This window comes from Ammospiza caudacuta, chromosome 26 (genome assembly GCF_027887145.1).
Source record: "Ammospiza caudacuta isolate bAmmCau1 chromosome 26, bAmmCau1.pri, whole genome shotgun sequence".
Taxonomy (NCBI): Eukaryota; Metazoa; Chordata; class Aves; order Passeriformes; family Passerellidae; genus Ammospiza; species Ammospiza caudacuta.
In genome coordinates this window covers 7,842,376-7,859,539 of record NC_080618.1, presented here as the reverse complement: position 1 = coordinate 7,859,539, position 17,164 = coordinate 7,842,376, and the positions used below count along the sequence as shown (strand labels likewise).

At 56.1% G+C, this 17,164-nt stretch overlaps 1 protein-coding gene across 1 annotated transcript; it reads right to left on the bottom strand.

Moving 5' to 3' along the window:
• Positions 1-9,344: 9,344 nt before the first annotated feature.
• On the bottom strand, positions 9,345-16,133 carry LOC131568177 (steroid 21-hydroxylase-like). The gene is made up of 10 exons (XM_058820098.1): positions 15,935-16,133; positions 15,479-15,568; positions 14,819-14,970; positions 14,252-14,347; positions 13,872-13,979; positions 13,129-13,215; positions 12,585-12,770; positions 11,739-11,899; positions 10,630-10,733; positions 9,345-10,041 (listed from the first exon to the last, which is right to left on the bottom strand). The coding sequence occupies exons 1-10, from the start codon at positions 16,131-16,133 to the stop codon at positions 9,794-9,796; spliced, it is 1,431 nt and encodes a 476-aa protein (XP_058676081.1). The 3' UTR covers positions 9,345-9,793.
• Between the last annotated feature and the right edge of the window lie 1,031 nt (positions 16,134-17,164).

Below are 17,164 nucleotides of genomic sequence, written 5' to 3'. Positions count from 1 at the left end.
CGCGCTTTACGGCACCTTTTACGACAGTCGCGCTTTACGGCCGGTTTTACGACAGTCGCGCTTTACGGCACCTTTTACGACAGTCGCGCTTTACGGCCGGTTTTACGACAGTCGCGCTTTACGGCACCTTTTACGACAGTCGCGCTTTACGGCCGGTTTTACGACAGTCGCGCTTTACGGCCGGTTTTACGACAGTCGCGCTTTACGGCACCTTTTACGACAGTCGCGCTTTACGGCCGGTTTTACGACAGTCGCGCTTTACGGCCGGTTTTACGACAGTCGCGCTTTACGGCCGGTTTTACGACAGTCGCGCTTTACGGCCGGTTTTACGACAGTCGCGCTTTGCGGCACCTTTTACGACAGTCGCGCTTTACGGCCGGTTTTACGACAGTCGCGCTTTACGGCACCTTTTACGACAGTCGCGCTTTACGGCACCTTTTACGACAGTCGCGCTTTACGGCCCCTTTTACGACAGTCGCGCTTTACGGCACCTTTTACGACAGTCGCGCTTTACGGCACCTTTTACGACAGTCGCGCTTTACGGCACCTTTTACGACAGTCGCGCTTTACGGCACCTTTTACGACAGTCGCGCTTTACGGCCCCTTTTACGACAGTCGCGCTTTACGGCACCTTTTACGACAGTCGTGCTTTACGGCACCTTTTACGACAGTCGCGCTTTACGGCACCTTTTACGACAGTCGCGCTTTACGGCCCCTTTTACGACAGTCGCGCTTTACGGCACCTTTTACGACAGTCGCGCTTTACGGCACCTTTTACGACAGTCGCGCTTTACGGCACCTTTTACGACAGTCGCGCTTTACGGCACCTTTTACGACAGTCGCGCTTTACGGCACCTTTTACGACAGTCGCGCTTTACGGCACCTTTTACGACAGTCGCGCTTTACGGCCCCTTTTACGACAGTCGCGCTTTACGGCACCTTTTACGACAGTCGCGCTTTACGGCACCTTTTACGACAGTCGCGCTTTACGGCACCTTTTACGACAGTCGCGATTTACGGCACCTTTTACGACAGTCGCGCTTTACGGCCCCTTTTACGACAGTCGCGCTTTACGGCACCTTTTACGACAGTCGCGCTTTACGGCCCCTTTTACGACAGTCGCGCTTTACGGCACCTTTTACGACAGTCGCGCTTTACGGCCGGTTTTACGACAGTCGCGCTTTACGGCCGGTTTTACGACAGTCGCGCTTTACGGCCGGTTTTACGACAGTCGCGCTTTACGGCCGGTTTTACGACAGTCGCGCTTTGCGGCACCTTTTACGACAGTCGCGCTTTACGGCCGGTTTTACGACAGTCGCGCTTTACGGCACCTTTTACGACAGTCGCGCTTTACGGCACCTTTTACGACAGTCGCGCTTTACGGCCCCTTTTACGACAGTCGCGCTTTACGGCACCTTTTACGACAGTCGCGCTTTACGGCACCTTTTACGACAGTCGCGCTTTACGGCACCTTTTACGACAGTCGCGCTTTACGGCACCTTTTACGACAGTCGCGCTTTACGGCCCCTTTTACGACAGTCGCGCTTTACGGCACCTTTTACGACAGTCGTGCTTTACGGCACCTTTTACGACAGTCGCGCTTTACGGCACCTTTTACGACAGTCGCGCTTTACGGCCCCTTTTACGACAGTCGCGCTTTACGGCACCTTTTACGACAGTCGCGCTTTACGGCACCTTTTACGACAGTCGCGCTTTACGGCACCTTTTACGACAGTCGCGCTTTACGGCACCTTTTACGACAGTCGCGCTTTACGGCACCTTTTACGACAGTCGCGCTTTACGGCACCTTTTACGACAGTCGCGCTTTACGGCCCCTTTTACGACAGTCGCGCTTTACGGCACCTTTTACGACAGTCGCGCTTTACGGCACCTTTTACGACAGTCGCGCTTTACGGCACCTTTTACGACAGTCGCGATTTACGGCACCTTTTACGACAGTCGCGCTTTACGGCCCCTTTTACGACAGTCGCGCTTTACGGCACCTTTTACGACAGTCGCGCTTTACGGCCCCTTTTACGACAGTCGCGCTTTACGGCACCTTTTACGACAGTCGTGCTTTACGGCACCTTTTACGACAGTCGCGCTTTACGGCACCTTTTACGACAGTCGCGCTTTACGGCCGGTTTTACGACAGTCGCGCTTTACGGCACCTTTTACGACAGTCGCGCTTTACGGCCGGTTTTACGACAGTCGCGCTTTACGGCACCTTTTACGACAGTCGTGCTTTACGGCCGGTTTTACGACAGTCGTGCTTTACGGCCGGTTTTACGACAGTCGCGCTTTACGACACCTTTTACGACAGTCGCGCTTTACGGCACCTTTTACGACAGTCGCGCTTTACGGCCGGTTTTACGACAGTCGCGCTTTACGACACCTTTTACGACAGTCGCGCTTTACGGCCGGTTTTACGACAGTCGCGCTTTACGACACCTTTTACGACAGTCGCGCTTTACGGCCGGTTTTACGACAGTCGCGCTTTACGGCACCTTTTACGACAGTCGCGCTTTACGACACCTTTTACGACAGTCGCGCTTTACGGCACCTTTTACGACAGTCGCGCTTTACGGCCGGTTTTACGACAGTCGCGCTTTACGACACCTTTTACGACAGTCGCGCTTTACGGCCGGATTTACGACAGTCGCGCTTTACTGCACCTTTTACGACAGTCGTGCTTTACGGCCGGTTTTACGACAGTCGTGCTTTACGGCACCTTTTACGACAGTCGCGCTTTACTGCACCTTTTACGACAGTCGTGCTTTACGGCCGGTTTTACGACAGTCGTGCTTTACGGCCGGTTTTACGACAGTCGCGCTTTACGGCACCTTTTACGACAGTCGCGCTTTACGGCACCTTTTACGACAGTCGCGCTTTACGGCACCTTTTACGACAGTCGCGCTTTACGGCACCTTTTACGACAGTCGCGCTTTACGGCACCTTTTACGACAGTCGCGCTTTACGGCACCTTTTACGACAGTCGCGCTTTACGGCCGGTTTTACGACAGTCGCGCTTTACGGCACCTTTTACGACAGTCGCGCTTTACGGCACCTTTTACGACAGTCGCGCTTTACGGCACCTTTTACGACAGTCGCGCTTTACGGCACCTTTTACGACAGTCGCGCTTTACTGCACCTTTTACGACAGTCGTGCTTTACGGCCGGTTTTACGACAGTCGTGCTTTACGGCACCTTTTACGACAGTCGCGCTTTACGGCACCTTTTACGACAGTCGCGCTTTACGGCCGGTTTTACGACAGTCGCGCTTTACGGCACCTTTTACGACAGTCGCGCTTTACGGCCGGTTTTACGACAGTCGCGCTTTACGACACCTTTTACGACAGTCGCGCTTTACGGCCGGATTTACGACAGTCGCGCTTTACTGCACCTTTTACGACAGTCGTGCTTTACGGCCGGTTTTACGACAGTCGTGCTTTACGGCACCTTTTACGACAGTCGCGCTTTACGGCACCTTTTACGACAGTCGCGCTTTACGGCCGGTTTTACGACAGTCGTGCTTTACGGCACCTTTTACGACAGTCGCGCTTTACGGCGCCTTTTACGACAGTCGCGCTTTACGGCCGGTTTTACGACAGTCGTGCTTTACGGCACCTTTTACGACAGTCGCGCTTTACGGCACCTTTTACGACAGTCGCGCTTTACGGCACCTTTTACGACAGTCGCGCTTTACGGCACCTTTTACGACAGTCGTGCTTTACGGCACCTTTTACGACAGTCGTGCTTTACGGCCGGTTTTACGACAGTCGTGCTTTACGGCACCTTTTACGACAGTCGCGCTTTACGGCACCTTTTACGACAGTCGCGCTTTACGGCCGGTTTTACGACAGTCGTGCTTTACGGCACCTTTTACGACAGTCGCGCTTTACGGCACCTTTTACGACAGTCGCGCTTTACGGCCGGTTTTACGACAGTCGTGCTTTACGGCACCTTTTACGACAGTCGCGCTTTACGGCACCTTTTACGACAGTCGCGCTTTACGGCACCTTTTACGACAGTCGCGCTTTACGGCACCTTTTACGACAGTCGCGCTTTACGGCCGGTTTTACGACAGTCGCGCTTTACGACACCTTTTACGACAGTCGCGCTTTACGGCACCTTTTACGACAGTCGCGCTTTACGGCCGGTTTTACGACAGTCGCGCTTTACGGCACCTTTTACGACAGTCGCGCTTTACGGCACCTTTTACGACAGTCGCGCTTTACGGCACCTTTTACGACAGTCGCGCTTTACGGCCGGTTTTACGACAGTCGTGCTTTACGGCCGGTTTTACGACAGTCGTGCTTTACGGCACCTTTTACGACAGTCGCGCTTTACGGCACCTTTTACGACAGTCGCGCTTTACGGCCGGTTTTACGACAGTCGCGCTTTACGACACCTTTTACGACAGTCGCGCTTTACGGCCGGTTTTACGACAGTCGTGCTTTACGGCACCTTTTACGACAGTCGCGCTTTACGGCACCTTTTACGACAGTCGTGCTTTACGGCACCTTTTACGACAGTCGCGCTTTACGGCACCTTTTACGACAGTCGCGCTTTACGGCACCTTTTACGACAGTCGCGCTTTACGGCACCTTTTACGACAGTCGCGCTTTACGGCACCTTTTACGACAGTCGCGCTTTACGGCACCTCTTACGACAGTCGTGCTTTACGGCACCTTTTACGACAGTCGCGCTTTACGGCACCTTTTACGACAGTCGCGCTTTACGGCCGGTTTTACGTCAGTTTTTTCTTGCCCATCTTGGCGTTTTTTCTTGCCAGTCTTGGGGTGTTTGTTCCAGATTTCTTCTTGCCCATCTTGGGGGGTTTTTTTGTGTTTTTTTCTGGGTTTTTTCTTGCCCATCTTGCGGATTTTTTCTGAGGTTTTTTCTGGAGTATTCTTGCCTATCCTTGGGTTTTTTTCCAGTTTTTTTTTTTTTTTTCCTTGGTTTTTTAAGGGTTTTTTCTGGTCCATCTTGGTTTTTTTTCCTGGGAGTTTTCTCACCCATCTTGGGGTTTTTTCCTTGGTTTTCTGTGGGTGTTTTCTGCGTTTTTTCTTGCCCTTCTTGGGGGTTTTTCTGTGATTTTTCTGGGTTTTTTGTGGATCTTCTCCTTGCCCATCTTGTGGTTTTTTTTGGGGGTTTTTTTTTCCTTGCCCATCTTGGGATTTTTTTCCCTTTTTTTTCCGTTTTTTTTTTCTGGTTTTTCCGGTCCATGTAGCATTGTTTTTCTGGGATTCTTCTTGCCCATCCTGGGGTTTTTTTCTTGGTTTTCTGTGGGTGTTTTCTGCATTTTTTCTTGCCCATCTTGGGGGTTTTTTTCTCGGTATTCTCACCCATATTGGGTTTTTTTTATTGGTTTTTTGGTTCTTTTCTAGCCTATCTTGTGGTATTTTTCTGGGTTTTTACTTGGCCGGGACCAAAAAAAAAAATCAGCCAGGGTGGAAGGCAGCTGGGGATTTTTTATTCTAAATTTAACAAGGAGTTGCAAAACCTGGAAAGCAAAAGTCACACACACAAGGTTAAATCCAGTCAGCATGCGCTCACACACACAGAGACGAGCAGACAGACACAGCCACGTGCTCTCACACATACTCCTTCCACTTACATGCTCACTGTGGCCCTTACCTGAGATGCTGAAGAAGGTGCTTTGACACATCTTCTGGCTGCCGCTCCTTGAGGTAAATGGCAGATCCTGGGGAAAACAGCAGCCACGAGGACCTGTGAGTCAACAGGAAGGGTCAACAGGTGGCTGACAGCTAGGACTTGTCCCCACTCTGGACTGATAAATTTTCTACCCAAAATCCCACGAAAGACAGATGACCAGTAAAGTTGTTATAACTGTTCTACCTAACTGTGACTACGTGCCAGGGCAGGGCAGCTGCGATCATAAGTGGTACAGTGTAAGTACACACAATATAAGCTGATGCATACAGTGCAAGTCCACATAGAGTGTAAGTACACACAATATAAGGCGACATGCTTACATACATGCCAATTTTTAAATCTGTCCCAGGGATTCCCAACCTGCTACTCTCCCATCTCCAGGCTGTGGCCCCCGACTTATCTTTTGGATGATAGGTGATGGGAATCCATGTTGCACCTGCAATGAGTCTGCCTCGGAGGGCCCCATGATCACCTGTTAGCCTCTGGTCAGCTACAATAAAGAAAACCAAAACCAAAGTCTGAGTTCAGAGTTATGTGGGCCTAATCCCAGCAAGGCAGCTACTTGCCCACTCCTGAGTGTGCCTGGCTCCTTCAGGCTCCAGCTTCATCCTGATTCCAAGGCTGTGGCCTTCATTAGGGGTGGCACCTGGGTTAGAGAAAGGCAAAGTTAAATGGCATTCCTGTGAGTGCAGTGGATCACCTTGTGTGCTTTAAGACATGTGAAAACCTCTGCTAGGCTTCTGAGAAGTCTCTTGGCTGGGGAGGGAGGGGGGGGGGGAATGTGTCCTCAAATCAACAGCCTTTCTCACCCTGCTGCCTTCAAATCTCCCCCACCCACAATAACTCCTACCTGGATACCTGCTCACCCTCCCTCTCCTAGTCACAACCCTTAACTCGCCTGAAGCCTCAATCTCAAACATCATCTTTGACACTAGGCAGATCCCTCTTGTGACAACATGATGAATCTGCTGAACAAAGTGTTATACTTGACAGAACTGGGAGCCTCTGGAAGATCTACTCCTCCTAAAAAATAATAAAAAACAAAACAAGAACAACACCAGAACTTGCAAATGCACTTTACCACCCCTAAACACAAAACCCGAAATTGTTAACTTAAATACTCCCTGTATTCCATGCTGTTTTCTTCAGTCTCTTCCAAGCCTCTATTGCTTTAGATGCCCAGAAACACCTGCTGAAAACAAGCTGATATAAGCTGAAAGAGCCTCCTCAATGAAATGAGAGGAGAGTTCTTACCCCAGCACATCCCAGAGAGGGAATGAAGCTCCTCAGCCAAGGCTGGGGTTAATATACCCCTGATTGTGCTCGCCTCTCGTTCCCATGGCACCCAGGAAAAGGGAGGGGGCGAATCCCACCAAGCCCTCAGAGCAGCTGCAGCTGTTTGGCTTCTCTGGCTCAGATTCAAGGGCAGTAAAGGGCTTGTTATAGAAGAAAACTCTACAGAAAAATAACAGCGCTTTCTTTTTTGCAACAACTACTTGGAGCAGAAGAACAGAAAACTGGTAAAACATAAAACTTTGTGTTAAGGTTACACATCTAGCTAAATTGGGTAATTTGCTGTTAACTTATGTAATTATTCCTTGGTGATTACTAAGTAGTACATCAGTAGTACATGCTGCCTAGCCTGCTCGGGTGCTGCCCCTTGGCAAGAGGGTTCTTCCCTTGGCATTTTCTCAAAGTGATGCTCTACGCCCAGGTTGGCCTAGCAGTTCCCTAGTCCCTGCTGGATGCTTCAACCATAGCTCCCAGAGGGATGCTTGGGATACCCCCGTTAGCCCCTGTGGACTAGCAGCTCCCTGTGCAGGTGTGCCTGGGTAACCCTCTGAAAGCAGCTGGTCGCATGGGGGGCTGCTAGACCTTGGAGCGGGGGAGGAGGTGAAAAAAGGTCATGTGGGGTGTTCCCTTCCCTACACAGCTCTTCGTCTGCCCCTTAAACTATGGGGTGCCAGACTTGCCTTTCCTTCTACCCCAAAACTCATTAAAATTCTAAAAAATCTACCCCAAAAAATACCTTAAAATTCCCTCAAAAGCCCTAAAGATACCCTAACTCATAAAAAGTCCTAAAATTACCCTCAATAGTCCTAAAAAAAAATCCCTAAAAATCCTTCATCTCCTGTCAAATGAGACATGAGGTTAGGAATTAACTTGGGTTAGAAATCAACTTCAGATTTAAGTGGAATATGCTGTTTTGAATTGTTTAAGTTGTTTAGTCTGTTAAATTTGCTGTGTTCAAAAAAGCCTGTAGCTCTCAAAATTGTCTCAAACAAGGTGAAAGGAATGTGAGCTTCCAAGCTAGAGGAAGGTAAGAGGGGCCCCTTGGACCTTGAAATAAGAAGCAAGCCAAAACTGAGGCTGCAGGACACAACTGACAAACAGCGAGCTCTCTGCTCAAGGACTGACATTAACTAATTGTAATGCGATGAATATGCATGAACCTATTGCAAAACTTAATGCATATGCAATAGGCTGGGGGAAAAAGGGGAGTTTGGACTCTCTGATTGCGCGCATGTTCTTTAAGGAGTTATCCTGCATGCGTCCGACGCTGAATAAAGATACATACCCACTTCACGACTTTTACTAGTTGTGGAGTTTTTTCCGCAAATCATGCGGACCCTGTGGGAAACCTGAGTTATGTCACCGGGGCGGGGGGAGCGCAGGGGCTGTGGGGATGATGGAGCGGGAGCTGCGGGCGGCACCCGCGGGGCGGGGGGCCCCGGGACCGGTGCGGCACCCTGCAGACTCTTCCCTTGAGGGTCCAATGTTTATTTTGAACATTTACCCTGCAGCTGGATAGCTCAGGTAACAACCCCTCCGTTGCCTTGTACTGCCTTATCTGGCCTACCTCTCCATTTCCTTCCATTATCTTGGCTTCCACTGCCTCCCCTTGCCTTGCCTGGACCCCTTGTCTGCCCCTCCCTTTCCTCGTGTTGCCTTTACCAACCCTCCCTTCTGTCGTCTTGCCTTCTCCTCTGTTGTTTTGCCTTGTTTAACCCTCCCTTGCATAGCGTTTCGTACCCTTCCTTTTTTTGCCTTACCTAACCCACGCTTGCCTTGCCTTGTATTGGTGCCCTCTTGAATTGCCTCTTCCTCCTTTGCCTTTCCTCACCGACCAACCTTTCCGTTCCCTTGCCTTGCCTACCCCTCCTTTGCCGTTGCCCCCATTTCGACACATGACTCGAGGGGCGCGGACGGTCTCGTTCCCTCCCTGCCCCTCCTCGCTGTTCTCTCCCTCGGGTTTTTGCGTCGGGGGAGTGCTCCTGAGTGCCCCCGCTATGTTCGGAGCGGGCACTCCACCCTGCAGCGCCCGCTCCTCCAGGCCCTCGCTCTGGGGACGGCGCTCTACTCCCCTCCCGCCCCCAACAGCTCTAAGCCAATCGGTTGCCAGGCACACCAGGCCTCGGCCAATCAGAGCGCTTCATGCTTTGAGTCGCCTGTTGCCAGTCAGATCAGCAGAACGCAGCGCCCCGCACAAACCCGCCGTATCTCGCAGGGCTGCGAGCCCAACGCGGACCGCAGCCTCTCCGGGGAGGGCTTTGCGGAGCGGGGAAGTGCAAATCAGCCAGACCGCTATCTTCTGATGCTGTCCGAGGGCTGTGGCGGGTGCCGAGAGTGGCCGGTCAGGGTGGGCGCAAGGCTGGGCTTCGGGCGTTCCGGACGTTTAGGGGGTCCCAGGAAGAGCCGGGACTTGTGGGTTCAAAAGCACAAATTTTATTAGGAGGAGATAAATGGGGCCCTCCCACACTGCATTGACTCAGGCATCCGGGAGAGACCCAGCTATCTGGTTTTGAATGGGGGCACGCAGGGGTCAGGTGTCAGGTGAGTTGGGATGGAGTCACGCAGGGTTCAAGCAGAGTCAGATGGGGTTAGGTAGGGTCACAGCTGGGGTCATAGCCGGTGTCAAGGTGAGGCATAGGGTTGGCAGGGGTGAGGCCGATGTCAGGTGGGGTCAGTCAGGGGGTCACGGTCAGCCAGGTTCAGGCAGTGTCACACAGGCTCAGGTGAAGTCAGGTGTATTCAAGAAGGGTCAAAAAAACCTCAGGTGAGTCACAGTGTGTTCAGAAAAGTAATAAAGTGGTCAAGTGGAGTCAGGCCAGGGTCAGGGTAAGCCCGGGGGCTGGCAGGGCACCATACGCAGGCGAAAGGAGGGGCAGCGCAGCACCGTGCCCGGTGAGCCCCTCAGCCCCGGCAGTCCCTCCGGGCCCGGCTCCAGACGGAATTCCCGCAGGATCAGCCCCAGGAACACGAAGAGCTCGGCCCGCGCCAGCCCCTCCCCCGGGCACGATCGCGCCCCGCAGCCGAACGGCAGCAGCGACCGCGAGGGGGCGCCCGGCGCCAGGAACCGCTCTGGGGGGCGGCGGGTCAGCTCCGAGGGGTGCGGGGGGACCCGCAGGATCGGGGGGTTCCGGGGGGGACCCACAGGCTTGGGGGGAGCGGGCGCCATGGGGGGACCCAGGACTTAGGGGCGGACCTCCACAAGTTTGGAGGGTGCCTGGGGGTTCCCCAGGTTGGACTTCGGGGTTCAGAAGGGAAACATGGGGGTTTGGGGTGACCCAGGGGCTCAGAGGGAGCCTAAGATTCGGGGGAGACCCCAGGATGACAGAGGGGATTCATATGTTTGGGGAGGGTTCAGACACCTGAGGGGGGTCTCAGGGGTTTCGGCAGGGGGGTAGAGGGGAGGAACAGGTTTTGAGGGGGGTACACAGATATATGGGAGAACTAATGGGGATGGTGGGGGGTAACCACAGGTTTGGGGGAGGGGGTGTGGGGTTGGGGTGGTTCAGGCATCGGGGGGGGGGGGACACTCATGACACAAAGGTGTTCCCAGGATACCCAGGAATCAGGGAAAACACCATGGCTGGGGGAACCCAGTTTGATGTTTGAGGAAACCCAGGAGTTCAGGGGGGCACTCAGAGTGCAGGCATACCCACATACCGGGCAGGAAGACCTCAGGGTGCTGCCAGATGTCAGGGTCCTGTTGGGCTGCCAGCAGGTTGGGGATCAGGACAGTGCCGGCTGCCACGGGGAGCCCCCCAAGACTGGAAGGGGACAAGGTGCATGGAGATAGACTGCGGTCTGCTGGGGGCTACTGAAAGTTACATGGGCCATACTGAGACCTACTGAGGCTCTCTGGGGGCTCACTGGGTATGACTGGATGTCTGTTTGGGTCTACAGGGTCTATACTGAGATCTGGTAGGTGCTGCTGGGAGTTACTGGGTGTCTGTTGGAGTCTACTGGGGCTCTCTGGGGTCTCCTGGGATCTATTAGGTGCCTACTGGAATTTACTGATGCTATACTGGAATCTACTGGAGCCATACTGACACCTACTAGAATTTATTTGGGGTCTACTGGCACACTGGGTGGGATCTGCTAGCGCCATACTGGGATCTGGTGGAGTCCTACTGGAGCTCTCTGGTATCTACTGGCTATCTGTCGAGGTCTACTGGGGCCATACTGGGGTCTACTGGGCTCACTGGGAACTGCTGGACCCATCGTGAGCTTTTCTGGGGGCTACTGGATGTCTACTGGGGTTTCGTGGGGCTACCTTGGACTTACTGGGATATATTGGGAACTCCTGCTGGGATCTTCTGGGCTCTGCTGGGGCCTACTGAGGCTATTCTGGAATCTTCTAGGATCTACTGAGTGTCTGTTAGGGTCTACTGGGGTCATACCAGAACCTGCTGGGGCAAGTGGAATGTACTGGGGTTATACTGGGGCCTACTGGGACCTAATGAGTCTTATTGGGATTTATTGGGCCCTGTTGAAGCCTACTGGGTCCTACAAGGACTTACCAGACTGTACTGGTCTATTGGAGTCTACTGTGGGCCTACCTCTACTGGGCCCTACTGGTAAATATTCTGCATATTCGGGTCTTACCCGGGCCATGCTGGGACCTGATGGGTCTTAGTGGGACTTGCTGGGGTCTAATGGGCTCTGCTGGGTTCTCCCGGACCCTACTGATGATACCAGGCGGACCCTTCCTGTTCTGTGGTGGTTGCCCCTCACCCAGGCTGGCCGGTGGCGGCTCCTCCCTGCCCTGGTACCTGGTGTGGCGCAGGGCGCAGTGGGGCAGCGCCAGGGGCGCAGGGGGTCGCAGCCGCAGGGTCTCGCTGACGGTGGCCTGAAGAAGGGGCAGGCGCCCCATGTCCCCTGGCCCGGGTGGTCCCTGTGCCCCCTGCAGCTCCGCCCGCAGCCGCACCTGCAGCTGCACAGGTGTGCCATGTCTGCCATGGGGCACCAGGGGAGGGGGTGCATCCCAGGGGGCACACAGTGGCAATGGGATGACAGGGCGACTCCCCAGAACCCCAGACCCCCCAAACTCACCAACCTGCCCCTGGGACCCCAAACCATCCTCAAGTCTGGCCCTCTCCCTTGGCAACCCCCTTGAACTCCCAGATCCTCCCCAGACCTGTCCTGAGACCCAACCCCCACCCCAGACTTGCTCCTCCCTCCTCCTTGGGGACACCCCTGAGCCCCCAGATCTCTCTCTTAGGACCCTCTATCCCTGGACCCTGAGCCACCTCTCCATGGAAACCCCAAACCAAGGAGCCACATAGAGACACAGACACAGCTCTGAAATGTCTGAGAGATCCATGGGGCACCTCAGGGTGGTGCAAGGGCACAGTGTCAGCCATGGGGAGGAGGACGTGGGGGACATGTAGGACACAGGTGGGGATATGGGACCCCCAAGTACACACATGGAGCCCTGGCACTGTACAGGGGACAGAGGGTGCTCCACATCATCTGGGGGCAGAGCAGCAGGAAACCCACGGAGAAGGGAACATGAGGGACATATGGAACACAGGATGTAGGGGGGAACACAGGACCCCTGGGGACACAGAGGACCCCCCCAGGGCTGCATGGAAGACATGGAGGGACATGTGTTTCACCTCGGGGCGGTGCAGCAGGAAGGCCACAGCCCAGCCCAGCGCCGCCGCAGTAGTCTCGGTTCCCCCAATGAACAGGTCCACCAGCGCCATGTGCAGCCGGGGGGGGCTCAGGGGGCCCTCCCGTGCCCCAGGATTACGCCCCAGCAGTGCCCCCAGAACTGAGTCCGGGGGAGGGGAGGGGCACGCCTGGCAAAGGGGTGACACGTGTTGGGGGTTTCTCCTGATCCCCAGCTGCCCCCAAACACGGGAGTCTCTTCCAAACCCCCAAGTCCACCTAAACCCCTGGCCCTCCCCAAGGCCTTACAAGCCTCCCAGACCCCCGGCTCCTCCCATCCCCTTGGGTCCCCCCAAACCTCTGTTTCCCCAAAAATATGTGGGTGCCCCCAAGCCCCTGGGTAGCCCCCAAACTCCTGGTTTCCACCCAGAACCTGAGTCCTTCCAGACCCCCATGTAGTTTCCAAAGCCCTGGGTTTCCCCTGAGGCTCTGTTCCAACTGCACCGCTCCTGACCTCGGGCTGCCTCCCAGCTCCCCGGGCCTCCCCACCTGATGCCGCTGGATCTGGGTCTCCACAAACATGTCACGGTGCTGGACAAGCTGCAGCAGCTTCCGCAGTCCCGGGTTGGGCAGGGCCTGCGCACAGGGACTCCATGGGGACCCCCACCGCCAAGAAACCTTTGACCTCAGAGAGACACCCGCTCCCCCAGAGATGCTGCCTGAGTCTCCTGAGCCCCAGAGATACCCTATGGCCGCTCCTCTGGGCCATACAGACCCCTCCAATGTCCTACAGGCATCCTCAGCACCACAGAGACACTTTACCCCACCTCAGCCCTATACAGCCCCCACAACTGCCCCTCCCAGGCCCAGAGATCCCCAACACCATATAGACCCTGTAACACTCACCCTAGCCCCACACAAACACTATAACCCCTGTCCAGCCCCATTAGAGTTATAGGGTCCCTTCCCAGTACCACAGACACCACCCAAGCTCTCTATGGACCCTATAAGCTCTCTGTCAGCCCTCCATACCCTTCTCCAGTCCCACACAGATGCTATAACCTCACTCCCAACCCCATATAATCCCACCAGCCCCATATCTCTCCCATGGGCCATATAATCCCCCTGAGACTCACAGCCCTTCCCAGGCCCCCAAGGGCCCATAGTCCCCCTGTAGATCTCCACAATTCCCTTATTGCCCCCATACGGCTCTATAGCTCTGGGCTCCATAGACCCTCATGCAGCAAAAAGGCCACAGCCCCACAGCCACCCCCAGGAGCTGCCAGGCTCACCCGCAGCAGGGGCAGCAGGTCCAGCACCCGAACACTGCTGTGCCCCCAGACCTGCAGCAGCTCCCCCAGGCAGCGTGAGAAGGCCCGGAGCTCCCCTGGAGGGGGCACCTGGAGGAGAACACACCTGTGTACTGCCCAGTACTCAATTGTCTCTGGATCCCCCAGAACACCCCGAACATCATTTCAGACATTCGGGTCCCCTCAAATTCCTATGTGCCCCCAAACCCCTGCCACCCACACACAAATTGGTCAGTCCCCCCAAACAGCTGGATGTTCCCTCCACAGACTCCTGGGTCCCCCCCAAACCCTGGGCCCCCATAAAAACTGGGGTCCTCCTCCAAACCCCTGTCTCCATCCTGGGCCCCCTGCCAGATCCTCACCAGCTCCCCAAAGAGGAGGCGTGCGATGGTGCTGCAGGTGTGGAAGGTGAACACCTCAAAGGGGTCCAGGGGGGCCTCCCCATACGAACGCAGCTCCTGGGGGAAAGAGAAGGTTAGAGAGAGCCCCAGAGCAAATAAAGGGGGACTCCAAGGCTGGTTTAGGGGGTCGCACAAGAGAAGTGCAGAGCTCTGAGGGAGTTATGGGGACTCACAGGGATAATGCCCTTTTGGGGTGCAGAGGGTGAGGTTTGGGTGGGTAAGTTTTGGGGGACAGTGATGCGGGTGCAGGGTTTGGGGATCAGGTTTGGGATGCAGAGATTGGGGGACGAGTGCAGGGGGTAGGGTTTGGGGGGCAGTTTCCAGATGCAGGGGACATGGTTAAGGTGCATGGGTGGGGTTTGGGTGAAGGGAGTGAGGCTCAAGGTATCAGTTTTGGGGTGCATTGGCCAGGGTTTTGCTGGTCAATATTGTGTGGGGATCTGTTTTGCAATGCTGGGAGGATCAGTTTTGGGGGTGTCGGGGTTGCAGAAGGATCATTTTGGGCAGGAGTCGGTTTCAGGGTCTCACCTCACACAACTCCCGGCCCTGCAGCCAAAGGAGGGGCCCGAGACGCCCCCCAGCCCGTGCCAGTGCCCCCCGAACTGCTCCCCGCTGCCGCCGCCAGCCAGGGCAGGGGTCTCCCAGTGCCAGGTCCCGGCCCCCCCGTGACACCAGCGACCCTGGGGTTGGGCAGGAGCAGTAAGGGACCCCCAGAAACCCCCCAGCCCCTATAGGGACCCACCTCCAATACACCAGGGGTGTGCTACAGGGCCCCACTACCTCATAAAGCCTCCTTCAACCCCATAGCCGCTTCCTCCATGGGACCCTGGAGGCTGAAGGGTGTGTCTGGTGGGGCAGAGACCTCTAGAAACTGCCCTAGCCCCTACAGACAACCCACCCCTCCAGAACTGCCCCCCCCCCCAGTACCCATGTCCCCAACTCCATTGGGGACCCCCTCCCAATCCCGTAACAACCCCTTCAATCTCATAGGGACGCCCTCAAAACCCATAAGGACTTGCCATCCCACAGGGCCCCCCCAAACCCTTAGAGACCCTCCCCGAGCCCCACAGAGAACCCCAGAAACCACACAGTGACTCCCTTCATATCCCCCGAAGGGCTTCACTACACACAGGATACTCCCCAAACCCCACAGGAACCCCTCCAACCGCCCCCCCCCCGCCGCCATACCCAGATAGCTGTGGGGGCGCCCCAGCCAGTCCCCCCAGTGCCGGACCAGCGCCTCGCGGATGGTCGCCACCGAGCTCGGCACCAGCACCTCTGCAGGGAAGAGGAGGGGCTGGGGGTACTCCAAAACTGGGGGAGATCCCAAACCAAGTGGGGAGTCCTGGCGTGGGATTTTGGGGAGAGCATCGGGGGATTAGGGCCCCAAGAAAGGTTTGGGGGGGGTTGAGGAGAGGTCCCCACCGCAGGGGGAAAGGGCAGAGTTGGGGGCTCGGAGAGTCCCTGGGGAGCAGGGAGGAGAGTTTGGGGGGCTGTGGGGTCCCGGGCGGTTGGGTTGGTGTCGGGTTCGGGGGTCCCAGGCGGCTGGGGTGGGGTCGGGTTCGGGGGTCCCGGGCAGCTCGGTCAGGGTCGGGTTCGGGGGTTCCGGGCAAGTTCGGCTGGGGTCGGGGATCCCGCACTCACCGCGGCCCGCCGCGCGCAGGCGCAGCACGGGCCCGTGCCGCCGCGCCAGGCGGCTCAGGTGCAGCGCCCCCTGTGGGTGCAGCAGGTGCAGCACGCCCCAGCGCGGGCCGCGCCCATCGCCACGCCGCGACAGTCGCGACAGCAGCGACAGCGACAGCAGCAGCGACAGCAGGCCCAGCAGCAGCGCCGCAGCCGCCATGGCCCGCGGGGTGGGGGGGCGGACCGGAGAGCCCTTATATTGGGGAACCCCACAACCACGCCCCATGCAGCCCCACCCCCTAAGTCCTGCCCCTCTCAGGTGGCGCACACGCACCCTACTACGACAACCCGCCACCGCCAGCATAAAAGTGGACCCTGGGCCCAGCCCCATAAAGAGCGCCCCTTAAAACCCCACCCCTCGAGGCTCGGGCCTCACACGGGAGGCTTAAAGCCCCGTCTCACGTCAAGCCCTGCCCCGCACCGGCCGCTCTGCCTTTGTAAAGAGGAGCCCTACGCCCCTGCCCTGGAGGCAGCCCCCCATCCTCTATAAAACAGACCCGAAGTCCCTGCCCCGGGATCCCTGACTCCTGATGCATTGATTCCTCCATAAAGCAAACCTCTAATCCCTAACCCCCCAAAATGACCCCACCACTATAAAAGTGCCCCCTCAAGCCCTGCCCCTCCAAACACCACCTTATTAAGGGGACATTTTAAGCTTCACCCTCCTCCTCACCTCCCCAAATATCCCCTATCCCAATTCCCACAGCCCTCGTGGAGGTGCTCCCACCCCCCCCCCCCTTAAGTCCCTGCACCCAGAGCCTCCTTCACAGGTGCCTGCCCCCAATTTCCCTCACTCTAGCAGCAGCATTTGAGGATCAGAGACATTTATTGGGGTCCAGCAGAAGTGAGGGAGGTCTCCAATAGAGTGTGAGTCCTAGGGATGTCCCCTTGGGGGATGATGTCCCTCCAGTTCCCGGGTCCTGGAATGATTACAGGTGGGGACTCACAATAATCTGAGAAGTGCTGAAGTCAGGAAGGGGACCCCCACCCGGGGATGTGTTGCCCGGGGAGTTTGTGGGGTGCTATGGTGGGGGCCCTCAGGAGGGGTATTGAGAAGGGAGTTCCAGGTGGGGGATGTCTCAATGTGGGGATCTCTCAGGGACCCCCCAATAGGATTAGGGATGTGAAAGTGTCAGGAGGGGGGCTCCTGTGGGTGGGTGCCAGGGATTGGGCCATGGTGTGGGGATCCCG

Bases quoted from the DNA above. Each gene is read 5' to 3' on its own strand.
- LOC131568177 (XM_058820098.1), bottom strand. From the start codon at position 16,133: ATGGCGGCTGCGGCGCTGCTGCTGGGCCTGCTGTCGCTGCTGCTGTCG. The intron at 12,771-13,128 runs GTGGGGAGGCCC...CCCCTTTGCCAG, and splicing joins CCCAGATCCAGCGGCATCAG to GCGTGCCCCTCCCCTCCCCC. The intron at 10,734-11,738 runs GTACCAGGGCAG...GTCCCCTTCCAG, and splicing joins TGCGCCCTGCGCCACACCAG to TCTTGGGGGGCTCCCCGTGG.